Source organism: Leptosomus discolor, chromosome 2, assembly GCF_034619465.1.
Source record: "Leptosomus discolor isolate bLepDis1 chromosome 2, bLepDis1.hap2, whole genome shotgun sequence".
Classification (NCBI taxonomy): domain Eukaryota; kingdom Metazoa; phylum Chordata; class Aves; order Leptosomiformes; family Leptosomidae; genus Leptosomus; species Leptosomus discolor.
In genome coordinates, this window is record NC_141392.1 from 109,160,952 (window position 1) to 109,188,236 (window position 27,285).

The 27,285-nt window shown below is 40.7% G+C and overlaps 1 protein-coding gene across 1 annotated transcript; it reads left to right on the forward strand.

Moving 5' to 3' along the window:
- Positions 1–2,469: 2,469 nt before the first annotated feature.
- RNF144A (ring finger protein 144A) lies at positions 2,470–27,023 on the forward strand. The gene is made up of 7 exons (XM_086461560.1): positions 2,470–2,604; positions 18,795–18,899; positions 19,111–19,171; positions 20,221–20,428; positions 22,204–22,351; positions 23,697–23,786; positions 26,892–27,023. The coding sequence occupies exons 1-7, from the start codon at positions 2,470–2,472 to the stop codon at positions 27,021–27,023; spliced, it is 879 nt and encodes a 292-aa protein (XP_086317686.1).
- The last annotated feature ends 262 nt before the right edge of the window (positions 27,024–27,285 follow it).

The window sequence follows — 27,285 nt, forward strand, 5'->3', positions numbered from 1 at the left end:
GTTATCACCGTTGCTGAGTTCATCATGAATTACATGCCAACTGTATGGGGCAGCCAGTTTCTGCCTGCCTGTTGGATGCCAGCTTGAAAGAAGTTTCACTTAGATTCACTTTTGCTTTGCAGGAGAAGACAAAGAGGAGAAATCTTTCCCAGTAAGGTGTTACTGCGCTATAGTTGTGCTGCAAAAGAAGAATTACCACAGTGATACCAGTAAGCCGCTGTTGAGAGTCCTAGGGAACATGTATAAGCCTTGGAGCTGAAACATGAATATTTTCCACTTTATTGTCACTTACTGACCCACACTGAATATATACAAATTTCTTTTTTTAACTGTATTGAATTGTATCAATATATTTGGCAAGCTTTTGGTCTGAATTGTGTCAGATTTTACATCTTGACCATAAAACTTGGTAGGATTTTGGTCTGCCTGATGTATGCAAGTGCATCCTTCACTTAAATTTATCCCTCTTCATTGTTCATCTGCTAGTTTCATCTGCTTGCTGCCATAAGCAGCACGTGTGCAATAAACTGGGAAGGACAAGCAAAGGACACTCAAACTAAATAGTAAACAGAGTTAGTTCAGGTGTGTTTGATCACTGCTTCTCAAATACTTCATGAGTCTATCTGCAAACAGATAAACTAAATTTTGGAAGAAAATTGGTTGTGCTGATATTTTGTGTTAAATGAAAAAGTAGTGGCAATTGACAGTAAAGAAGCAGTCTTAATAGCCTTAAAAATCTCGAGGTATCATTCATACCACTGTGTCGGACTTCAGTGTTAAAGTCTTAGGAAAAACAGCACAGCATAAGTCTTGTTTTGTGCCATGGAGCCGTTATTCATGTGCCGTTCTGCAGGACAATTTCATCTGTTTCCTTTGAAACAGCGTAAGCTTGTGTGTGGACTTTCAGAGAAAGCAATCCAGAGCATCACTGAAGATGGGGTTGTCTTATCTTTCCTCTCTTCCCTGATGGCTGCCCTAGAAATAAATATGATTAGGGTCTGCTTTTTTGGTGTCTTTATGTATCTTTTAAAGGGCATCTTCTAATGAATTAGACTAAATGGAGGGCTAACATAAAATCTTCACTTTGTTTCAGAGACTTTAGAGACTTCGGTGGAGTCATGTCCACAATTAATTGAATATCAAAGACGCAGACTTCACAAACACTTCTTTGAACTCTCCATGTGATTTGTTTGGGGGCAAAAAGCATGTTTTGCTTGAGCATGTGCCTAAACCTAGCCTAATAAACACGAATTAGTTGCGGTTCTAGAGGTCTTGGAAAGTTTACAGATGATATAACTTAGATATAAGCAGTTCCTACAAGTGCCAATGGAAAAAAAAACAAACCAAACCAAAACCCAGCAAACTAACATGTAGTCGTGGTTGGAGTAGGGTAACTGTAAGTGCAGAGAAGGTAAAGGAACCAGCTAGTTTTGGGAAGGAGGGAGGAGAGATAACATGGACCTGCCAGCAGCCTTGGGATGTGGATTTCCCATACTTGGAAGGTCGATGTCACAGTGACCAAGCAATACTGGTAAACATGGTGTTAAGCTTGGATATACTACATAAGTTATCTTAGATGTGTGGGTTTTGTTTTTGTTTTTCCCCCATGTGTTTAACTTGTAAATTAGCTTTCCTTTTTGTGGGAATACATTTGTTATGTGTGAGATTTTTCTTTCTGGTTAGTCATTTGATAACTCTCCATCTGGGCTCTGAAGCTTAGGATATAGCTGCTCTGCATGGTCCTATGCTATTGCTGTCTTCAAGGTGAGATATAGGTACTATAGCCTCATTTGATAGTTTACTTTGTGTTCTTACTTGCCCCGCGTATTGCAAGGGCTGGGAGAAAAATGCAGGCTAAAACTCTTGAGTGTGCTCAGAATATTCATCATTCTTTCTAAAATTAACTTAGCAAACCGATTGATCTATGATGCTCTTAGGAACAAAAATATCTGGCTCTGTGAGTTGCAATATGATCAGGCTGGAAAAGGGGCATAATAGATGCTTGATTCATGGAAGGCCTTGTGAGTTTCGCCTGGGTAGCTGGAGTTGAGGGGGTTAAGTATAATGTATTTTAAGTGATGGATGATCGGTGTTGGTGAGAGAGAGCTTGTAACTAGTGGTGAATATGGCAGGAATTGGGAATGAGATTTTTGCATGTAGAATATCAGACAAAAGCCTGTGTCCTAAGGATATTTCCTACTTGCTCTTATGTTTTGTCCGTGTATTAAGTGAGGTGTTTTTTTTCTGCTTGCTGAGTGCATGTTGTATTAGGCAGGGGATGTATAGCCTACTGCAGGTGCTGACACTCGAATTGGCTATTGTTGCTGTTCATAGTTTTTTTTTTTTCCGAAAGAGCTAACAGGCAGCAGCTGACAATGAGATTTTTCACTGGCAGAAATGTACCAAGTATCAATGTAAGGAAATGATGGAGTGTCTTTGCTTTTGTGCTGTTTTTCAGACTGCTCTGCAATGACTACAGCAAGATATAGGCCTACCTGGGACTTGGTACTTGACCCATTAGTGTCCTGCAAGCTCTGCCTTGGGGAATACCCCGTGGAGCAGATGACAACAATAGCACAATGCCAATGCATCTTCTGTACCCTGGTGAGTACGTTTTGTTTTTTTTTTATGACGCATCAAAAACAATGCACAACTTTACCTGCAGAAATTGTGTGTTTCTGCTGAGTGGGTCTCACCCTGAAGTATTGATGCTGCTGTGGAAATAAATACTGTTGCTGTGTACTTAACACAAATGCTAGCAAGTAAACTTTTCTGTTTTCCTGTTTGGAAAAAAAAAAAGGTTTTACTCAGTGCTTCAGTATACTGCTGTGTACAGTTACCTCCTTAGTAAGGTTATTCACACTTTCTCTTTTATCAGTGGCTTGGATTTGGTTTTTTTTATAGTTGGTTGGGGTTGTTTTTGGGGGTGGAGGTGGGGGGTGGTTGTTGTTTTTTAACTTTAGACTAGAATAGAATCTTTCAGTTGGAAGGGACCTACAATGACCATCTAGTCCAACTGACTGACCACTTCAGGGCTGACCAAAAGTTAAAAGCATGTTAAGGGCATTGTCCAAATCAACCACCTCTCTAGGAAGCCTGTTCCAGGGTCTGACCCCCCTCTTAGTAAAGAAATACTTCCTAATGTCCAGACTAAACCTCCCTGGCGCAGCTTTGAACTGTTCCCATGTGTTCTGGATACCAGGGAGAAGAGCTCAGCACATCCCCTCCTCAGGAAGCTGTAGAGAGCAATGAGGTCACCCCTCAGCCTTCTTTGCTCCAAATTAGACAAGCCCAAAATCCTCAGCCACTCCTCATAGGACATGCCTTCTAGCCCTTTCACTGGCTTTGTTGCCCTCCTCTGGGTGCGTTCATGGACCTTCACATACTTCTTAAATAGTGGGGCCCAAAACTGCCTCATGGTGAGGCTGCACCAGCACTGAATACAGCAGGATAATCACCTCTCTTGACCGATTGGTTGTGCTGTGTTTGATGTACCCCAGGATGTGGTTTGCCCTCTTGGCTGCCAGGGCACACTGCTGACTCCTGGTGAGCCTGATATTAACCAGCACCCCCAGATCCCTTTCTGCCGGTCTGCTCTCCAGCCTTGCCTCTCCCAATTTATATCTCTGCCTGGTGTTACTCCATCCCAGGTGCAGAATCCAGCATTTCAACTTGTTAAATTTCATCCCATTAATCATTGCACAATGCTCCAGTCTACCTAGATTCTTCTGCAAGGCCTCTTGTCCCTCAAGAGAGTCAACAGCACCTCACATTTTGGTATCATCAGCAAACTTGCTAATGGTGCATTCAGTTCCTGCATCCAGATCCTTGATAAATATATTGAACAGAACTGGCCCTAGAATTGAACCTTGAGGAACATCGCTGGTGACCGATTGCCAGCCAGACGGAGCCCCATTCACTTACAACCTTTTGAGCCCTGCCCTTCAGCCAGTTCTTCACCCAGCACACTGTGAACCCGCTCATCCCGTAGTTGCGACAATTTGTACAGAAGGATGCTGTGAGGCACAGTATCAGAAGCCTTAATCCAGAAAATCCAGAAAAACTCCCTCCACCGCCTTCCCTTCATCCAGTAGGTGGGTGATCTTATTGTAGAAGGATATCAGATTAATTAAACAGGTCTTTCCTGTTGTGAAACCATGTTGACGGTGTCCGATGATTGAATTATTCTTTAAATGCCTTTCAATAGTACCCATATAGCCATGCACACACTTGTAACTAGAAAAGTATTTAATTGTATTACAGATTCTAATTTCACTGTATCATAATTACAATCATATAACAGGTTTTTGTTACCATATTTTACAAATGCATGCCTGTATTAACAAGTGCCAGTTAAGTACAAAACACTGGTGAACATAATTGTAGTATGTAGCAAAGGTCATCATCCAAGTAAATGGGTATTGCTAGTTTATGAACAGAGAAAGAAAAATAGTAGTATGACCATAATGTAGTATGTCCCTAATGATGATTTGGAATGAAGATGTTAGTTCCTTTAATTTTGGAATGGGTGCACCAAAAACCTTGCAATGGTGGTTTAACAGTGGAAAAGTTACAGTAACATCAGTAAGAGTATAATTTATGGGATACGTGATGCTCAAAGACTCTAACACCATGTCATAAACTCTTGAGAAATTATAGGTTCAGACTTGGGATCAGGCATTTTTTTTTTAATTCAGAAGTCCTTTTCAACAAAGTTAGGTCTTTCATGTGGTGTTGATTGGGATTTTTTTTAATGTTGAAGATCAAGGATTTTTAAGTAGTTTTTTTTCCTATTTTTTATTTTTCTTCATGGAAATATTACTGTTTTTTTAAAAATAAAATTTTCTCTGGTTATTGAGAAGATGTACGGGGTTTCCAGTAGAACAGACAGATCCTTTTTGTTGCTTACAGAAAACAGCAAAAAAGAAGCAATGCAAACAGCTCAGTTTCTAATATGTGTAGTATTCTAAAAACCCCAAGTTGTTGCAACCAACTTTAACATTGACGTTCCTTGGGAAAAGAGAAAGTGAGTACACAGGCAGGTAAACAGATGCAGTCTGTTGCAAACACTGTGCCTGTCCAATTGAAAAATAAGTATTGCTTCATTACACACTCTGAAAGGAGTGTTTGCTGAGGCATGCAAAAGAGTATAAAATAATAGGCCTCGTGAAAAACAGAATAATAGCCTTAATGAAAACTGTTCTCTACTGTTCTAATATTTACAGCTGAGTTTTGTGTCTCTCCCTGCTGCGTAGATGTGGGGAATATTTTAATTTCATTTTTTCAGTAACATTTATGTGGCAGCAGAGAGCCTGGGTTGCCAGATGTCCCTTCCTCTCTGCCTTGTTCCTTCTGACATTTGCTGCCATCACTGACCTTCCATATCTGCTTGGTGGAATATGGTTGCTGACTTTAGAACGGTTTTGAAAGATAGAACGCGTTAAAGATGTAACCTTTGCCAGTAACCTGTTCTTAGGACCTGGCATAAATAAACTTACTGTGGTGGCATTAGGTTCCTATGTTGAACTCTGTTCAGGTGGAATCATGAGTCCATTTTTACCACTTGTATTTGATTGTCTTGAATAGTTCATGCAGCTTTGTCCTATTTAATCAAATCAGCATACCTTGTCTGCCTCTTGTCTGCCATTTGTACGAGCTTCACTACAGTGACGCTCGAGTGCCCTGAAAAAATTTATTTACCCTCAAGTTTTCCTGTGAATTGATAGGAAATAGTATCACCCTTGCTTTCATTGATGTCAGCCGGGGAAGAAATAAGAATCAATGCCAGTAATTGCGAGAGGCAATAGCTATAAACCTGTTACAGCCCAGGAATTCAGCATGACTGAAACCCAAGGCCTCCGTCTCTACCTTGTGGACAGCCTGCACGTTAATAAATTGCCTAAGAAAATACTCCAATAATGAGTCAGGCAAGACTGTTCAGCCCATTGGCAATGGTTAATGAAGAGTGTGACAACTGTGCGCTGATTCCTCCACTGGTGTTCCTCCAGTGATAACTTCCAGAAACTTGGAGTTTCTGGAAATCATCATTGCAGTCCTCAATAGGAGCTGTGTTTTGTAAACGGCCAAATTAAAGTTATTGAAAACTTACAGGGAAAAAAAAATCCTTTTGACTCAGGACTTTGGATGGAGCCTATGTACAGTAGATTGAGTACATTACACTAGCATAAGTGGAAATACAATTGGAGAAATACTTGATGGCCTCTCTTTTGTTCTTGATGGACCGACATACAATTTTGTTCCATTGTCTTGTATTTATGTAAATGACCTGAGGTAACTGATGTGAGTTATGAGCGTGATATGAGTGAAAAAGGGGTGTCTGTTACAAGTATGAAAATGATTTTAGCTGCAGCTGTTTCTCCTAGCTCTAACCTTCTGTCTAAATTGCAGTGAGCTGAAACAGTTTACAAAGAGATGTTTCAAATGCAGTGCTACTGGTATGTAGGCAGAATTTAGATCAATGTGCAGATTTCTCAATCCTGTAATATATCTGTCTGCAAGTCTTCACTCATTATAACCGTAGAAGTGCTATGGTAAAGACCTCATGAAGGATTGTCTCTTCTGACACACAATAACACAACGTTGCTATTCAGAAAGCTAGAATGGGGACACTGTTTCCTTTTGCTTTCTGGCAGAGCTGTGCGTGGATTGAATAGAGCAGACTGCCACTCCTCTGCTGATAAGGCATAGACGCTACAATTTCACATCATACTGTTCTGTCAGTTGTGGCTGTTAGTACCATACTCCATTATGGCTTTTATCGTTATGATCGTTAATGCGCACACAATGCTGTGAGCTCTCTCAGGTTTTCTGTATCTCATCCATTAGGAATGTATCCAGTGTTGGATTGCTTGAGGTACCAGAGGAACAAAAGTCAGGAGAGTAGAAAGGAAAGCAACCTATTGGCTGTTGGCTTTTTGTTTGTTGGTTTTTTTTTTTCTGAGCATTGTCAAGGGGCAAACTAGATTCTCTCTTCTTCTGGAATCATGTCAGCAATAGGACCAATCTTAAATGTGGTCTTCAAATTTTGCACCAAAACGCTTAAATGTCTTGCTTCTTATTAAATCACTTTCTCCCACTTAAATAGCACACAGTACATAGCTAGTTAATGTTAATTGCAAGTTAGTCATTTAGCGGTTGCTCGCCCCAGCAGAAGCAATTGATTTTGCATGTTTTCTTCAGAAGGCTTTTCTTATGACGCTTAACCTCCTCATGGAAGGAAAGGGAGAGTAAAGCAAACAGAGCATCGCTTTTTTTCTTTTTGTTTAATTTGTTTTGTATTAGTCGCTGCATCAAAATTTTTCAGTTCTGAGACGAGGTAAGGAAGGAGTCCATTTTCTGCCTGAAATTCTGACCAATTTATAATCTATGATGAAATTCTCATGTGTCTTAAAGGACGGGACGTTCCTTTGATCTGTTAACAAGTATATGTGTACTAAAGTTACAACAGGTTTTATTACAGTTGATATTCTTGCATGGAAGTCAACCAGTCAGTTGCTTAAATCTGTTCTGATTCAGGATTACATGTATACATATGTACATATATTTTATGTGATTTATATATATAACATACACACAGAATTGTAAAAAAAAAAAATAAAAAATGTTGCAAGTAGAATGATGCCACTGTTACTCAAGACAGGCTAAGCTCTTCCACACACTTCACATTAGATTGTTCAGTTCCCTTTGGATTGTTATGCAGTGTTGATCATCCTGGTACTGGAGGATTCGTTGCTTACCATTCTTAAATTTAAAAAGAAATCCAGTCAAGTAGGTAGTCAAGCAAATATCTAGAAGAAATATGAAGCCTGAGAGAGAACTTGTCTTTGGAAAAATTTATTATTATAACTCATCTGCAATCCACTTTGTTACCAGTGGAAGGAAAGTGCTATTCAGATATGCGAGAGGGGGGTCCTACAATCAGAAAGAAAATGACAAAGCTAATGTTAAGACCTACCTTGTGCTGCTTGATTGTGATTTCTTGTTGGCCAGCTGTGGACATGTAGATTAGCTTTGTGGTGTTTGAAACTAAAACTGCTATGCCAGTTTTGTGTCTGCTTAGTAGATACTTGTACTCTGATTCTTACCCCTAGGCTCTACCTTAAGCCTTTGAGACAGCTCGTTAATCTTCCCTCGACCTTTAGGTGATCCTCTGAGTTTGGTAGAACTGTGATTTAAGTCTATATCTAAGTGTATTCTATCTCAAGTAGCATGACAGTGGGATAGTGATAGACTCTGCTGCTATCACTAGCCCTTTTTAACCAAGATTACTGCGTTTGCCTAACCGTGACTGTTCATATGTGTCTACTTAATTCTAGTCATTCCCTTAACTGAGCTTCTTTGTAGGTGGGAGACCTGACAGGAAGACTGTATGATCGGCAAGGCAAATGTCATTATCTGGCCTGTCACTGGCAGCAGGCATCTTTTTTTTTTTTTTTTTTTTTTTTTCTTGTTATGCTTGAGTGGAAGCACATAGAGGTTTGCTGGCCTCTCAGCTGAATGACAGGAAAAAGCACGATTTATTTAGTGTTATCCCTCACTCCAAATGAAGCAGAGGCAGCGTCAGCTGCTTCTTCCCCCAGGGCATGGCAGACACCAAGAGCAGCATGGATGGGAGCAGGTGGGCTTGGCTGCCTTCTCTATCCCACACGGTTTGTCCCTGCTGGACGAGGGAAACCTACCTTAGCAAGGCAGCACCAGGCTGAGGCCAGGCTGTCCCCCACCTCTACCAACGGGAGAGTCCCTGCTTGCTTTGAAACAGGAAGGAAGGGGAAACCTAATAGTTTTTGAGGTTTTGTAGAGCTCTGGGTACTTCTTAGCAGCTGTAATGTTTTCCTGTTTCCCACCAGCTGCTGGCAAAGCGTAAAGCTTGCTGCGTGTACTCAGTTCCCCCAAACCTTAGCAGAGAACTGATACTGATCTTGACATGTGACATGTCAGTAGAGGCTTCATTGGTAGAGGTCACTATGTGCTTGCACAGCAATTCACATGACTGGCTGGGTTTTGACTTGTCGTGTAGGTGCTGTCATGACAAAACCCCCTGCTTAAATAATAAACTTGCCTATTTACAGAGTAATTAATGTACAGTTGGGAGCTGCAGAACCTTGAGTGAAAACTAAACTTGATCCAGAGTCTTTAGCTCTCCCCTCTTCTGTGTGATGTTACTAAATGAGATTAACGTTATCTGTCTTTATCTGGGTGTTGAGAAAACTAGTTCATTTTTGTTTGCATAATGTTTTGCATGTGGAAGTGAAAGGTCCATTGTTTGCTGCAGGTGTATTGTCCTCCCACTCAGAAATACTAATTCTGTTCTGAAATAGGATAAACGTCTCTCAAACAACCATATAAGGGAAGACTGGTGGTCGTTGTTGTTGTTGGTTTTGCCTTCTGAATATTTGAGTTTCATCCTGCATGTGTTGGCATTTGAAAACAGATTTCTTTCTGTAAAGTTTACTTTGTGTGTTTCTACCAGTTGCAGCCATGAATAAGTGAGAACTAGCAGCTTATGCAAGCTAACGGAGGGGAAAAAATCCAACATGAAAAAAATATTTACATGTACATCCACTTGAAGTATCTATTCTAAGATGAAGATATACATGAAACGCAATATATTTTCCTTGTCTCATTTGGCCGTTTACTGCTATGTACAGATGAACAATTTTTCTTCAGAGAAATATTCCACATCTTCTTTATATTTTACAGTACATACTCATATATAAATGTGTATATAAACTCCCTCAAAAAACCCTAACAACCCACCCTTTCAAAGGATAGACAGGTGTAAGTCTTCATTTCCTTCCCTTTCTCTATTAAGACATTCAACTGGAAACAAACACATGTTTTTCAGGTTCATTTAGTTCCTGTTGCTCTATCCTTCTGATTTCCACAGCTATATGTTGCTGTGTCTCAAAGGTTGTTTGCCATATTCTAATACTTCTCAAACTGAAGAAGTCAGCAGGGCTTCTCTTTCTGCATCCTTGATGCTACATACATTTGTTCTTGCCTCAACTCGATCACTTGTTGACTGTGGCCTGATGCTGAGCCTTTTGTGTACTCAAACTGTCACAGTTACTCTGATGCAGAGGGTTTGAGGGTTTGGAGGCTGCACTCAAGCAGAGGGGTGCTGCACCTCATCCCGAATGTTGAATAGCTTGTCTGGGAGTTGTTTGCATCAGTTAAGTGTGTACCAGGGACTGCTGTGGTATTTGGGTATACTGTCAGAAAGTATTGGGACAGAGGTAGAGCCAAAGCAGCAAAATCTGCACTGCTGTCAGCAGGATGAATCAACAGCTGCCTTTGCACTAACCACAGTGGCATTTGCAGTGGGCGAGTCCCTGCTCCTGTCAGGCTGCTGGCCATTTCCCATCCTGAGATTCCACCAGCTGATGGGAGCATAATGACTTTTGGGCAAGACTAGTACTTACAGCTCAGGAAAGGATGCTCAGATGGCTTGTCCTGAGATGTGGAAGCACATGGGTTCTGTTTATTATTCCGCAGCCAAGACACTGTTTGGCCATCATCCACAAGCGAGATGATGTGATGGGATTTAGGCTGTCCATATAGGCTGTAGCAGGGCTGCAGAACAGCTGGTGCAGCCTTTAAAAACTGACAGCATGGGGGGAGGAAAAGGCGTTTACCCTTGTCAGTTCTGAACAAAAAAGTGTGTTTAAAAAGGGGCCAAGTGTTGGGCAGGTAGAGACAGGAAACCTGTCAAACAGAGCTTTTTCAAATTACTTGCTACTTTGGGGAAAATACACATCTCCTGTGATATTCTCTCTGGTCGTGGGTGAGGTCCCTTTCTCGGTGTGTACCTTCTTGTTCACAACATAAGAGGACAAATTTGAGCCCTAGATGCTTCCCAGTTGCAGAGCTCTCGAGAGCCTTTCAGGTGCTTGTCTTGAAGTCAAGGTTTTCTATGCTTGTGTAGCATGATTTTTGTCTCTGCAACAAAACAAAGGATATAAAGAGCAAACAAAGAGCAAATGTAAGACTATTCTGTTACTGCTTTCACATTTGTAGACTTGAAGTACTGCATGTCAAGATAAGTGACTGGTTCCTTCTGTGGTGTATTCTTAAGGATGATGAATCAGCTGCAGGGTTAATAAAAATTGGAGTTTTGATAGTGAAGATTTCTTTGAAAGTAGATTGTCTCTGAGAAGGTGTCTATAGACGTGGAAATGATCTATTAAAGTTCAGAGTGGTATCACAAATATTAAACATTTGTGTAACGTACACCTGTCTCTGAGATCTAGGTGGTTTGTGAGGTTGAATATAACTTGTGTTCTTGGATTTGGTCAGTATAGCTCAGTATGTCTAATAAAGGAAAAAAAGATCACTACCGTGGTCACCTGTATGCCTCGAACAGATCTCTGTGATTATGCGTGTGTAGATATTTTCCAGCAAGTCACTTGTCAACAAAGTAGGATATTAAAAAGCCAGTGTTACTAAAAAGTCTTTTTGTAGATCTGCCGTAGAGAATTGTGCACACTGAAGCAGCAATGCAGAATTATTTCAAAGTAAAGCCTGTGATTAAATAAGAATAGATTTGAGCAGGATTATAACTACTACTTTACACAAAAAGGCAACATAGTAAGTTTGAAAGAAGCTTAAAAGCTCTCCAAGGAACTTCCCTTTTTTTTCCTTTTCTCTCACATGTTTTTTTGCATGTTCTAAGTGTACCACTGAAATTTGGCATAAAGGAGTTCTCTTTTTCTGTGAAACGCTTAAGATTAAAAGTGCATTTGTCTTATTACCAGATGAGCATTCCTGTTGCTTTTGGAAGTATCCACCAAAATACTACAAAAAGGTAGCATATGACAGTTATATATGGCTACAGGAGTCTGTTTTTCAAGAATAGGAAAGACTCAGGCTCGAATCTTAATTTGTCATTCTTCCCTCCTCTTCAGAGAATACCCCAGCTATAGGCTGCTTATTTTAGGGGAGTTTTTGCTATTGGGGATTGCTCAGCTTTGTCTAAATAGAAAGTCTTTCTAGAAAGTGATGTTTTCTTCAGGGGCAAAAAAGCTTTCTAGTCCAGAGTGAATTTGTGGTTTGGACAAAAGGGAGGAGAGCTATTATTCCTGAGATGTGGACACCCAAATTCATCTGTCTGGTTCATGTAAGGCCAATGGGATCTTTACATTCATCTAGGCTGACATCATTTGTAATGTGGATCATTAAATACCAGCCAGCATTTGCTGACTCTTCATGTGGTTGAATCCAAGTTTATATAAATGTGTGTGTATATACGTATGTATATTTTTAGAAGTTCATCTAATCCTGTTTTGCAGATGATATAGAATTTGTGAGACTTCAGCAATTTAGTCTGTGTTAATAAGCATTTTACTTGGAAACATTTTCTTGTTCAGTTTGAGCTTTCTTTCCAGTTTTATTTTCCATTTCCTCTCTTGCATTGAAATTTAGGCCCACTAAGTTTAGAATCAGATCTTCTGGTTAAAAAAAAAAAAAAAAAAAAAATTAAAAATCTCCTTTATTGAAAAAGCATGTCAGCCCTTCCTTGTGTTGCTGAAGTGTGGTGCAAAACTCTTAGTGATTGTCTGCCTAGGTGAAGGGTTATTTGCCTGGTTAAGGTTTGTGCACAATAGCAACTGTCTCTGTCTACCTTTAATATTCACCTTTACCAAATGCATTGTAAAAAATTCATTCACTTTATTTTTTAGAACACAGTAAATGCTGGATTTCTTTCCTTTTATTTCTAATTTTTTTTTCCCCACCTTTCAATTTTATCAGTAGGTGTTTGGGTTTTTTAAAATGTCTTTACCAGTATCAGCATGTGGTGATTTTGCATGTAGTGCACGTTTTGTTTTGGGATGGCTGTGGCCTAGTGCCAGCACTAAAATGCATTTAAAGTTTTAAGAAATAAATCAAATGATACGGTGGTGATATACTTGGCTCTGCAATCCTGTCATGCTTTTTTGGCCTTTCCAAATCCATTGGTTTATTTATAAAATTTCCCATATGACTTGGCACTTGCATCTGTAGTATTAGTGTAGTTGGAAGTCTGCATTTTGACAAAATCCATCAAGCAGCTCTTAAGAAAATAATACAGGATAGTCTTTGCCTGACTAACTCTCAAATAAAAGGTGACATCTTGAAAAGCCATTCCTTGTCTCCTGCAGTAGTAGCTACAACATGTTCTTAAATCTGTTGTAACATTTCAAAAAGGTATGCTCTTCTATTTTAAAAAGTTCACCAAAATTATCTTCAAGTGTTTTTAATTATGTGCATTTTGTATTGTAAAATTACCTTAGGCACCAAGTGAACACATTTTTTTTGTCAAAGTAGATGGTAGATAAATGTTGTGCCAAGTGGAAACAATGAAAGTCAGATTCCTTTTTATGAATTATGATGGATTTTATATGGATATCAGGAGAAATAAGTCAAAGCACCATTATCAGAAATAGGCATAGTTGTTGCTTGAATTCTTCTAAAAGAAAATTAGAAGCCAGACATAGTAATTTTTTTATATTGGGATTTATTGTGGCCTGTGCAGGTTTCTTAAGGGTTAAATGCAGCAGAGTAAAACTATGTGTTATGGTTTGAAAATTAGGCAAAAAATAACCATCTTGATTCTCATAGGGTATTTTGATCTGTATAATGTTAGACAAAATGATGTGCAGCTATAAAGCAGGAGCACATCAGTGGTCACTGACTATACATGTGGCACAGTCCTTGGTGTACAAAGGTTAGAAATACAACTCATCTTGCCAAGCATAACCTAATATTTAAAGCTCTACAGCTTCAGAAGGGAAGTCATTCCTTTGTTAGCCGTCTGTCTCTTGGGCTGAGTTAAAAAAAAAGGGTTCTTAATTTATATAGGCAGCTGATAGTAAAACCACTGCCGAGTTGGGCTCTCAGTTGATCCTTGTGAGAGAATGGATCTGGGCCAAAGCTCCTTAAAGTGGCTTGTGCACCTGCCCTTTGTCATGGGAACAGCAAACAGTAGGATTTGTGGATTAGCAGGTGAGAGAAAAAGTCATCCAGACACCAGAAAGGACAACAGTGATGTGCAGAAGGAGAATAGAGCAGGGATGCACAAGGAGTGTGCGTACACAGGGACAAATACAGGTGTAATGCTCTGGGGAGCTAACTGGTCTCTTCTGGCTGATCTTAGCAGCAGCTGGGGCATGCGATGCATCTTGACCTGAAGTTTATATAACTTTATATAAAGTTTTAAGTGTAGTTTGCGTATATGTGTTTTATATATATAGTTTAGTTTATCTATGATATATATGTTGCGAAGTGCTTTGCTTTCCTTTGTCTATGGGAAATTACAAAAGTTACATGGCAGTTTTTATGGTGTTCCCTGTCTAACATTCATATATGCTAGTATATTACAATCTCCTTTTAATTTGGAAATATATGAAGTTCTAAAATGAGTGTTAAGATACAGATCTGTATAGTTAAGGAACCCAAACATAGTAGTGTGCTAGGGTGCCATCATATCATGATTATTCTCTTCTTCCCCTGAGTCATTTGGTATGCTGAGAGTATGGATGCTAGACAGAAATCTAAGCTACTACAATCACCTGTTCGCTTGTTGCAACTGCAGTGTAAAACAGAGTAACGTGCCTAATGATTGTTATAAACTGGCAGGTTTGAGTTCTGGATTGGGAAAGGGAGTAGGAGCACACCTGTGGTTTGTTACTGTAGCTGGACTAACGTCTAGAAACTTACAGGCTTGATCCTCCTCTTGTGGGCTAGGCAGGTCTTTGTTATTGCAGGTGAAGATTGCCAGAGTACAGAAATGAAGTAAAAAACTGAATGCAAAGGAGGTATTTCCTCTTACAACCGACTTCATTTGGTAGAGAGTTACATTTTGTGAAATGCCAAGTCTTAGCCTGGCTTCATCATGTCAGACTATATGCATAAGCAGAAATGTACAGAATAACCACCACCAGGTTTTGGTAGGTTTAGAGTGTCTCCAAATGTGACCTACTTAAATAATACTTAGTTATTTAATTACTGAAATGCAATGAGTTGTTTGTTTTTTCTTTTTAAAGAAACAAACAAGTGGAATTTAGCAAAATTATTGCTTCAAATAAAAGTAACTTTCCATTGACATACATCCATTAAAGGAAGAATAAAGATGCTTCTCAGCATATTGGTGTTATAAGGGTCAATGTACAAGAAGAATATCTTATGACCTTATTGTAACCTTGGCCTTTACGTACCTAATTTCAATTCCTGTTTTCCCTGACAAAAATTGTGTAATACAGTTAACTTTGAAAGTGGTTTGCTGAAACTTACTTCCATGTATTTTGTTCATCCCATACAGTGCTTTATTGCCTTAATGGAAAGGCAGTGAAGATATTTTCTTCCAGCATGGGATCAACTACAAGCTGCATAGAAAACGAGCAACAATTTATTTGTCATCTTTTTGTAGCTGTTTTGTAATAGATTTTTCGTAGTATATAACTGAGTACCTAATCCTACTGTGTTGTTTTACTTGCATGCTGGTGCGTTTCTAGTACTGTAGCCAGTTTGAAGTTTTCTGACTCAAGTGGCACATCTTGTGTCCCGTCTCAAGAGAAGCCACAGGTACTCTGTGCTCAGATTCTCTTGTGACTGCTTTGGGTCACTCCTCCACCCAAGAAATCTCTGGACTGAGGAATTCTTGAGTCGATAGAGTGTTTTATCCTCTGCCTAATTTACAGTGATATTTCATGAGCTTGAGACAGCATCTGTGTTCCCAGAGGGAGTAGCATAAGAAAGGCACTTTGGCTGTGCTGGTTTTGAGGAGGTAGGAGCCAGTGGGGAATGGGAAAGCCCTGGGCACTGCCTGTGGTGGGGATGAACTGTGTTATTCCTTGGAAGATATGAGGAAAGGGAAACAAATCCAATAGGCTTTGGCAATGGCCCCAAACAGGTTGAGGAGGAGATTTAACCACATTAATGATTAATGATGGCAAAGCTCATTCAGCTTGAGTACTTTCTATAAGTGCTAAGTGCTGGCATTAAAAATGTATGCATTTTCATTTGAATCCGCACTTGGCATCTGCAAATGGAAGGGAAAGGGAAGAGCAACACTAGTATCTCACTACAGCTGAAATCACAGTTTGCCAAGGCACGCAACCTGGGATGTGGTTCTTGCAGAGCTCAGCCTGCTGTGGTTCCTGCTTCTGGTTCTCTTGAACTGCTCCAGCACCTGCCCTGCAGAGCTCTAAGTGAAGGCTTGGAAACCTTCTGCAAGTCAAACATCTACTAAGTGAACAGTTGACTTCATCAAATCCCTACTGACAAAGAAGAAGACATAGACCATAATCTGTCATGCATGGGATTTTTTTGCACATGTAAAACTTAAAGGTATCAATTATCCGGTTTCTGTTTTTCTTTTCCAAAAAATACACTTGTTGTCTCTGTTGAGTAGGAGACAGGGGGAAGGGGTCTCTGACAGAAATGATTTGTTGTGCTATCAAGGTGATGGCCTGTTGCCACCAGAAAAGCTGTGTGTACCAGAGCAGCAGAAGGTGTGTGAGCGTGAAGTTTTTGCCGCAATCAAGCTGCAAGAGGTAAAATATAGGTGATGGCGTCTCTGAAAGGAGCTGAATAGATACATTGAGAGGCAGAACAGAAAGAGAAGAGGCTGAATGAGCACTCAAAGTCTGGACCTTAGCAGCTACAAGCCACATGCAAAGGGTTAGGCTGGAACTGTGCTCATTGAGGGGCCTGTTTGATCATACGGTTGGAAGGAAGAAGTGCCTTTGTGCTCTGACTGCTGTTAGACACGCTGGGCTCGGCAAGGTCGATGCAGCCCTTTGCCTTCCCAGGCTGGTGGTGAGTTGGCGGCTGCATACCTTTTGCAGGTTCTGTCTGGAAACGATAATTGAAGTCCCTGTTTTGCCAGCTTGCTGCAGAGCGTGTAATCCTTCTCACCTCCCACCCAGCTGTATGCTGAGTTTATTGTACCTTCATTTCACTCTGCTGTTGGTGTAGCCTCACTGCTTATTCACATACCTGGTAAAAGAGAGTTAGGGACCTACTTTCTGTAATTTGAGCTCACAAGCAGGGTGAGAACGCCACAGGGTGACCCATCTGCTGGAAAGCAGACCCTCGTTCGCTCTTCCTCTGTAGCATCAGGCTGGTAGAAGCTGCGTGGTATCTGCAGAGAGAACAGTATCTCTCTTTCTCCATCACTCCCCTTGCTTCCCCAGCAGACACCTACTCAGTAGCTCTCACCTTGATGTGGGAAGGGTGGAGGTGGAGGTGGATGGTTGCTCTTCAAGAATAACTAGGCTTGGTCTTAATTTGCCCGTAGTCTAAAATATCCACCTTTCTTTTCTGGTTTGTTGGTGGTTGTGCTGTGCACTACTGTGTTAGATGCTATGTTTTCAGTTATGACTCGAGTAAAATGCTGTGGTTGCTAGGGGAGAAAAGTGTTAGTATTACCCATATTTATTATTCGGTCCCCATGGAAACTGTGGTTCTGCTGGGAGTCCTAATTCTTACATTTTTCCTTCTTATGGAAAAGATACATCTTTAACCATGGAGTTCAGATAGTAATTTTCTAGAAATAGAAGGCAAGATACACCACTCCCTTTTGCTCTCTGGTGTGCTTGACAGATGTCTGTCTATGGGTAGTTAGCACTTACTAAGCTGTGTTGTGGTTTCCAGTCACATAAAGATTTTTGGAGTGTGGTTAATTTGATTTTATCTTGGTGGTGTTTTATTATTTTTTTGCCCTCCTAGCTCCCTCTTTGATTTGTCCTTTTCCCCATTATTGTTACTTTTTAATTTGCTGCATATTTTAAATTGAGGAAGAGTTATTTGATGGGGAAATGAACTTGCTGTTTTCTGTTTAAAGGTATAACCATGGCAAAAGGTGTGAGCATGGCCCATGGCTGTGAAAGGGACAGAGTAGTATCATTTTTTTTAAAGAAGTGTGAGTTCTTGAGATTTTCAGAGAAAAGCCGTTAAAATACGGAACGGTTTATTCTTGGTTGTCTTGGTTTGAAAAGACAGGTGTCTGTGGAGGAAGGCAGGAGCCTCCCTTGAAATGGAAAGTGCAACCCCCTTCCCTCCAAATTATTATAATTTTGAAATTAACGGGCGTTCAGGCAAAGATATGGGGAATAGGAATAACAGTTCTTTACTAATATATATATATATATATATATATATATATATATATATATATAAAACACACAAGGCAGGGAAAAAAAAACAAACAACCCACTGGTTTACACCGACAGAGTCAGGAATACAACCTGACACCCTGTTAGGGTGGCAGTAGCAGTCCGATAAGATGCTGGCTGCAGTCCTCCTGAAGCGATGGGTGTAGTTCTGTTGAAGCAGCGATCAGGTAAAAGGGTCTGGTCTTCCTCCGAAGGTCCAGTGGTAGGTAGTAGCTCTTGTCCTCTGGAACTCCAGTGAGGGGAAAAGCTCCTCTGGGAATCCAGTGGAAGAAGGCTGCTAGGGTGTTCAAAATCTCCGTTTTTATTTGGCATGGACTGCTTGGCTCCTTCCCCCCGGGCGGAGCATCTCACCATGGGATGGGGAGTCGTGAGGCAGTTCCTTGATGGGCCATGAACAGGAGATAGCCCAGGAGCGAGTTATCGATGGGTCAGGCGATAAGGCGTTGTTGTGCCCAGTAACAGGAGATAGTCCAGAGGGGGGAGGCAGGGAGCACCGCCCCACCTGGTCTCAACAGCTCCTGAAGATGGTAATAGAATACTTTTTTTTTTCTTTTGGCACATTTTACACTGTAACCCAGGACATTGGTGGAATAGGTAACTCAGTCTTTGGCTGTCTTACAGTGCCTAAAACAGTATGTGGAACTTTTGATCAAAGAAGGTCTAGAAACAGCAATCAGCTGCCCTGATGCTGCCTGCCCAAAGCGAGGTCATCTGCAAGAAAATGAGGTACATTTTTACTGTGAATAGTTTTTTTTTCATTTCCTTCTAGGATGTTTAAATGTGTCTTGCTCTGTATATTACAGCTGCTATTGTTGCCAACATATATTTTTAATAATTCTCTAAAGGTCAACTATTTTGTCTTCATTTGTTGCAAATGCCTTAGATTATTGGTGTTCCTAATCGGAAATTTGTCTTTTTCTTTTCCTTCCTTCCACAGATTGAGTGCATGGTTGCATCAGAAATCATGCAAAGGTATAAGAAGCTACAGTTTGAAAGAGGTAACACATGTAACACTACCCATTGCAAGGCTGTGGGAAAGGTATCACTGCAGAGCGATGCCATAAGTCAGATTCTGGCTCCCTAAGTCATAATCTGGCTCTACACATGCTCATGCAGTAGCATTGTGCATTGTTAGGTCATCACAACCCCCCCCAAAAAAAACCACCAAAAAACCATTCTGTTTTTCTGTTCTTGCCTGTGTGATTCCCAGAATTACAACATTCTGGGAATAAACTAAGGAGATAATTGCTATGTATTGTATTGCCCTGTAACTAAGGGAGGGAGTGACTTCTATTTCGAGCTTTGCTGTTTGAGTTGACTACCAGTACTCTAGGGGCTGGGGAGGTAGACTGACCCCTCTTGTGGAGCCACCATTATCTCCTGTGATGGCATCTGGTGCAGAATTAACTAGGCGGTTCTGTGTGTAATGATAGCAAGAGCCTTGTTAATTTTTATGAGGATATAAGCTGACTGGGTGCCTATGGGGATGTGGAATTGTGTGGCCATAGAGAACTTACAGTAAGGTTGTGCTGAGTGCAATGCCCAGCCTAGAGGGTTTTTATTGACTTCAGTGGGCTTCGAAACATGAAATGACTTGCCAGTAAGCAGCTTCCAAGAAAGGGATGAAACTGTTGTAAGTCTTACGCTATTGTTAATCACGTGGTTATGTTAGGGCAGAGGCCAAATTGAAAGAGTCCTGCTGGGCAAGGCACTGTGCAAACACTTTCTGATGGGTTATCCCTGCATAGTATATGCTCTATTTAGCTTCAAGTACAACTGAAGGAGAAAACATCTCATTCTCAGAACAAGTTTAGTGCGATGAATGAAAGTGGGCAATTAATTTAAACTGGGGAAACTCACTTTAGTTTGGTGCCCGTTTGCAAAGCAGGCCAGGTTTATGTCTAAGCGGGCAGCATAAATTAAAAGGCTTCTTTTGAAAATGTGTGTGTTCGAATGCCCTGCCAGTCAACCTCAGCTGGAATATATTGTTATGGAAGGCCGGTCTTGTAACAGCCTTTGAATTTTGTTCTTTTATGTCCCTTTGCAGAAGTGCTTTTGGATCCATGTCGGACTTGGTGTCCATCCTCTACTTGCCAGGCAGTTTGCCAGCTCCAGGAATCAAGCCCACAAGACCCCCAGCTGGTCCAGTGCAAAGCCTGTGACATTGAGTTCTGCTCTGCTTGCAAATCAAATTGGCATCCAGGTCAAGGCTGTCAAGAGAACATGCCAATCTCTTTTCTTCCAGGAGAAACAAGGTGAAATATTGCAAACGATCAAGTACTTAGAAACAAAACGCTCAATCTTTGAACAAACCAGAGTATGAATAGTGAAGAGGCATTTTCCTGATACTTTGTTTTAAAGCTGTTTCCTTCACTTAGTCATTGCTGTTCTTCTCATGCTGTATTGCAAAACTGGATAGCTCTTGGCAGCCTCACTCCTTGCCACCATTCCTGGCAAAGCACAAAGGAGCTGCTTGAGCCTCTTTTGCCCTAGTGGGAAACATACGATATCCAGGCAGCTCATGAACTTCCCTTCAGAAAAGATGTTGTTGCTGCTGCTATTCTGGACAGTGTTAGGGTTGGTAATGTCATGCCAGACAGTGATTTTTAGGGTACCTTGTCAGTCATCCTAACTGCTGCACATTTGGCCAATGATCTTGATGTTTCCAGGGGCAATGATCTTGGTGTTTCCAGGGGCATGCTGCAGCCAGTGAATAAGAAAGGCTGCTGTGCATGTGTTTGGGCTTTTTGAAAGATTGTATAGCAATTCGAGGTATCATTAAAGCCCTGGCCAGCCTTGGACATAGCTATTCATAACTTGTCTTCTTTCAAGCTTTGCTGTAACAGATGACTAGCTAGGATGCTGTCATGCTGAGTTCAGGGTCAAAAATAGTAACTTGTGCTCATGCTTTAGTGTGTGCTTGTCAAGGTAAAAAACTTTGTTTTCCTTAGTGTTTTGCTTACTTTTAGTTTTTATTTCATGCTTCAATTTTACTCCGTTGAGGTTTGTTTTTTCATTATTTTGGAGCGTGATGTGCCAGTAGCAGTTTGTGCTACCGTGCGTTTGGAGTTTCATATAGTGTATGGATTCAAAGCATTTTTCTGTAATAAGTTTGCACCTAGTGTGACTGAGTGTGTGTCCTTTTGTGCTGCTGCTGGGCAAATCAATCAATCAAGGGTCAGTCCTGTTTTCCAGCAAATTGTTGATTCCCCATCGGTCATCAGTTCTTGTGTCTCCTACTGGCAGTGGCTGCAGAAAGTGTCATTTGTTAAGGTACCTTTTAGTCATTTGTTAAGGTGCCTTTTAGATGTTAATATGCATAAAACCTGCATATGGTAGAAAGCTACTCAAGGGAAATAAATATTCTTCCAATGTTTCCGCATTCCTCTGTGTTGTGCCCACTGTATGAGGGGACATCCTCTGGTTTTGCACAGTTGTGCAAGACAAGAAGAGGTTTGGACAGCGTTAGAGATGAAGAGATTAATTCTGAAAGAACAGTATGCCCCAAAAACCTCATGGTCCTTGATTTGGAGGAGATTCCTAGGGGGAGGATCCTCAAGGAGTGCAGAGACAAGCAACCTCTCCCTGGTCCCCCAGTCTGAAGGAATGTGGTCTGGGCTGCTTGTGCCATCAAGGGGTTGCTTCCTCTTCTTTCCTGAAAAAGAAGGGAGGAAAAAGGAAAATTATCTGCACATACAAAGCATTTAGGTGTGAACTAGCTGCTGCTCATCTGATATATTGCAGGAGAAAACTGCATAGTATCTATTAGTATCAATATATAACAAAAGCAGTTGATAAAATATGCGGTAAAGAAAAATGTTCTGACTCTTACATAGGCACTGTACTCATTAAATGTTTGAAAAATAAAGTATAGCCAAAATATCTGAATAATAAAACTTGAATACCTGGATCTCTAGTAACTTCTCATTTTTTTTAAAAAATGGAAAAGTAGGCTTCTTAGCATAGTTCTTAGATGTTCTCTAAACTGGCATGGCCGCACATCTTACTAATACCTCACTCTCTCCCACAGTTCAGTTTTTAAAATGGAAGAAGATGATGCGCCAATCAAACGCTGTCCAAAGTGTAAAGTTTACATTGAACGAGATGAAGGCTGTGCCCAAATGATGTGCAAGAACTGCAAACATGCCTTTTGCTGGTACTGTCTGGAGTCTCTTGATGTGAGTACACGCCATGCTCTCTGGTTCTCAGAAGCTTAGAATTTCATTGCTTTGCCATCCAGCTGTCTCATTAATCAATTAAGTAGTACCTCACTAGCTTCTGTCCCAACTTAGTGGACCGCAACCCACCAGAGCTGACACTGGTCATTTGATAGGATTTGTATGCTCTGTTTCACGTGTCTGACCTGTGTGATCTTAGCATTTTGCCTGTGTGAGCCAGTAAATTATTATTAAAAAGTAAAATTTAATGAAAATATTCTTTTTGCAATCTTTACATGGGAACTAACATGGAGGAGGGGCATTGCTGGTTTTTTTAATTAATTTCTTTAATTTCATTTCAATTCATTTGTTTTAAATTCATTTTTAGTACTGACTTTTCAGTGTTCCTCTTCTTGAAGGAGTTACAGGATGAGTATAGCAGTGTTCTTAGTCTGCGGAAGTTTGAGACAAACTGCAGATCTGGTGCATCACCATGCAGGAGACTAGCAGTCAGATTTGTTTACCATTCATTGTATTCTGTGGGACAAGAAATAGATCTGACATATGAAAAAGAATACAATGTTCTCCTAACACCAGGAATTTGTCAGTCTATAAGCTGCTGCTGTCACATGTTTATGTTATTTTAAAATCAGCCTGTTATCGTGCCCAAGGATCAGAGTACATACAATATACAACATCTGTTTCCATGTAATCTGTTTTATTTTGTAGCATCGTTAACAATAGCAAAGGAAATGTTTTAGCTTCCCGAAAGCTACTCTTGAGTATTCAAATCCTGTGGTTGTCCCATTTGAATGCTTTACTAACAATCCTTAAGTCACAGGCTTCTCTTGTGCTCAGTTAAAAAGCAGTGCTCCCTTGGTACTAGGCCTGCTATCTTGGCTGGTTTGTCAAAGGATGGCAGGAGATAGGGAAATAATTTCTCAAAAATCTGTATTGTCCTTTTATTCTTCAGCTAGTGAAAAGAACCCACTTCGGGAAACCTGTGATGCGAGTATTCATTTTTCTTTGCTCTTTCTGTATGTGTGTAAATTATATGCAATGAGCAGCTTACATTCTTGGATCCTCTTGCTACACTCTGTACTAGCATTTAAATATGCAGCTTGAGAGCCTTTGGGAGAAGAATTCATTACAGATTTACAACACTTGCTAAATGAACCTGTTTGTGAAGACGCTTAACTGTAAACAAAGCACTTAGGAAAGGTTGGACCTGGCCCTGTCCACTTTACTAAACTTTTATCTTCCTGTACAATTCCTGGTTATAAGCTCTCAGAAAACAGTATTTTATAACTTGAAGAACAGTTTGTACTTCTGCTTATTACCTACGTTTTCATTTAATATTTTGTAGGACGATTTTCTCCTTATACATTACGACAAAGGACCTTGTCGAAACAAGCTGGGACACTCCAGGGCATCTGTTATCTGGCACAGAACACAGGTAAAGCTCAGACCTTTGAAAGCTCTGTACAGGTCTACTACTGTCATAGTGATTTCCTGTGCCTTACTCATTTTAACACCTAAGGGTAAAATTCCGTGCCAAATGGTAACTGCTTTGCGTAGCAGATTTAGAGGGCAGTAGATTGAAGAGGAACAGTTAGCTTTCCCAGACAGGACACACTTTGGCAGAAAGCCACTGAGAACTAGAAAGGGTATGTTTGCAGAGCCACCTAAGTGCCAATCTAGATATGCTCTCGGTAAACCTGGAGGACGAACTAGGTTGCTGCCATCCATAGTATTAACAGGGAAGTTCATCCTGCAAGGCATCTTAAGCTCCAGAACTGGAAAGGAATTAGCCTGAGTGCTGTGCTCAGTATCTTGCTATGGACTCCAGTTGACTCATTCATCTAGGCTGGATAGAAGGTAACCCTGGGAGTTTATCAGTGGTTTCAAACACAGATTCAAATTGACAATTACAAAGAGTGTGGGGATGCCTGTTGTAGTCTAGATCCCGTCTTGCAGGACCCAGCGTGAATGCTGGTAATGAAAGAGCGTTTTGCGCTACTTCAATGCATACAGTATAAATGCCAATGGGTGACTTAATCCAATCTACTGCCTTTGCAGTCACTTCAGAGATACAGGGACATCTGGGTATCTGAGTCATTTCTTCCTAAATGAACTGTGTGCCAGTAAAAGCTACCTTAGCTTGAGATGGAGTGCTTTTCTTGAAGTACAGATTTCTTTCCATTTGGACGTAAACCCCAAGTCTGGACAAACAGCTAACCTGAAATAAAAGGAGGATTGCACCCCTCTCCCTCCACATACACCCCTGGGTGCCGGAGCTATGGACTGGATTTTGCTTGACTTAGCCAGTGGTACCTTAGGAAGTGTGTGGGTACATAAGCTTTCTTGATACACCTGTAATATGAGGTGATTAATCTGATATTTGGAGTCTGTCCTTAGCCAGAGCAGTTAGCGCAGATATGTTTGATAGATGGTACGTTTGATGTTGTGGTCACTGTTGAGAAAGTGATAATTCTCTACCAATCAGGATATAATTCTGGTAAATGCACTAAAGCCAAATCAACATTGCAATCATTTCCGTATGCTAAGTTTCTTTGAGTGTTTATCTGAGGCAAACTGAGGTGAGCCTTTGGTTTGTTGTTTGTGAATTAAAAAAAAAAAATATTTGTTTTGGCCAGAGGGAATGGCTTGATGCTGAGTCAGGCAGCAACTTCTTCAGAAGCAACAGAACTAAGCAGAAAATGAGTTAAGTAATATTGAGCAAGCAGTTTTGTTTAAAAAACCAACCAACCAAAAGCACAAAAGAGCAAAATTTAAGAAAAAAAAACACCAAAAAAACCACAAACCAAACAAAACCAAACCCCACAACAAACAAAATGAAACAATGAATTTTTTGATGGCACACTGAGGCTGAAAGGAAGGTGTAAATAGGTATCATAAAAATTACTAGTGCTGAATCCAGTCTGCTGAATTGGTGACTTCCAGCTTGGCTCTGTCTGACCAGAGCACTCTTAGCCTGGGCTGTAAAGAGCTAGGCAAGGGCATGCTGCCTCCAACGAGCAGTATGGCGATAGCTGTAGCTCACAGTTTTTAAAGGAGGTGAGAATTTAGCTTTGGTTTATGTCTGTAGTAAATAAATGTAAAGATTAGCAAATGGAAGTTGCATCAGATTGTCAGCACCTCCAAAAAAAAAAAAAAAAAAAAGAGTAAAGAAGCGTGCACACATCTGAAGCTGGAAAAGAAATTGTTCTTGGCAAGAAATAAAATTCTTAGGGCAAGGAAGCTTGAGCTTCGTATTCCCGGGCAGTCAAAAGACAAGATTGAAAGAATTTGACGTCGTAGGAGGCAGCCTGAGACAGTGACTGCTGTCCCACAGCGCCATCTCCCGCAGCCAGCCTTCCCTCTCAGCCCCGCTAAGAAAATCCCTGGATAGAGGAATTTCATGGAGAAATACATAGTAATCGGAATGAGAAATTGTCCGTGGCCAACAAAAGTACTAGTAAATCATCCCATCTACACCATGGGTAATTAAATATTTGCCAGCTAATTGAAGCAGCATATCTAGCCCTGGCTATAAGAATTCTTAATGAGTACTGAGTCTAATTTCATTTTGCCTTCTGTTATGAGGTTTTGGTAGCAGATTAGCATTCCACTCCTGCCTTCATTATTCAGAATTACTCACAGACACTCTCATGTGAATAAATCTAAATTATTTTCTCAAATAATTTGCAGGCATATTGTTGCAGCATTTCTTTTACAGTTGCCTATGGCAAATGGGAAACTTCCTCAGGCAATGAACATCAACTTGAATGTTTTTTTAATAGTTTTCCAAATTTAAACTCTGTAGAAACTAATAGTCTGGCACACTGACAGGATGAGTAGGTCTGTGATCCTCTGCCCATGCTGGGAAGAGGGTGCTCAATAAATGTCAATGAAAAAAGTGCTTTTAGACAGAGTTAGGTCATGTCCCCTGAAGCAGCAGGATGAGCTCAAGTCTGACTGCAAAAAGCTACTGCATATGAGAAGTCCTCCTGTAGTCCACAGTGTTTGTAATCTGTGGCCGAGATTCCCAAGCTTGTGTTACTGCTGCTGAGAAGTTCGTGGGAGTCTTCCCAGGTTCTCAATGAATAACACCAAAGCCTTGACTGATTCTTTTTGGGCCATTGTCCAGCAAAAAAGGGGAGCACCTGAAAGTGGAAGTCTTTAACTCTTGTAGTCTTGATCCTGATATTTAATATTTAGGTTTGGTCAAGAAAACAGTATCTAGTCAGTTGCTTCATTAGTTGTTTGAGAGATAGCAAAACTCAAAAAGGCGAATATCCATCTGCATCCTGCTTTGTGTGATGGGACTAAGTTGTGTGGCACGGCTCTGACTGGAGCAATGAAATGTGAATGTTCACTCTCTGATTTCACTCACTGATCACAGGAGCTGACTGTAGCGTACGCTTGGGGCGAAGTCCTGGCTCTGGTAAGGTCAATGGCATTTGCTGAGATCCTTTTGAAGGACACTGATGATGCACTGGTGGTAGCAAAATCCAGACAACTGGTATCCCTAACGCAATGCTATTCCTTTCTATTGCAGGTGGTAGGAATTTTTGCAGGATTTGGTCTTCTACTTTTGGTGGCCTCCCCTTTCCTTCTACTTGCTACACCATTTGTTCTGTGCTGCAAGTGCAAATGTAATAAAGGAGATGATGACCCTCTACCTACCTAGACTGAGAGAAGACTGGACTCATCACAACATGAGTTTTGATTTTATTGTTGCTGTTGATGTTTCCCTCATGCACTCACATTGCTGTATCCTTACTTGCCCCAATCTGCTTTTCATTGACACACAGTCTCGGTTCTAGGAACTGTTGTTACTACTGTTGTGTAGATCAGTTGATAATAGACAAGGAGGGTAATGGAAGGCGAGTTTGGTGCTAAAGGGAGACCGTGGACCTGGGTAGCTATCTGAAATGAAGAGGTAATACTGC

Bases quoted from the DNA above. Each gene is read 5' to 3' on its own strand.
- RNF144A (XM_086461560.1), top strand. From the start codon at position 2,470: ATGACTACAGCAAGATATAGGCCTACCTGGGACTTGGTACTTGACCCA. The intron at 18,900-19,110 runs GTACATTTTTAC...TTCCTTCCACAG, and splicing joins GTCATCTGCAAGAAAATGAG to ATTGAGTGCATGGTTGCATC. The intron at 20,429-22,203 runs GTGAAATATTGC...TCTCTCCCACAG, and splicing joins TTTCTTCCAGGAGAAACAAG to TTCAGTTTTTAAAATGGAAG.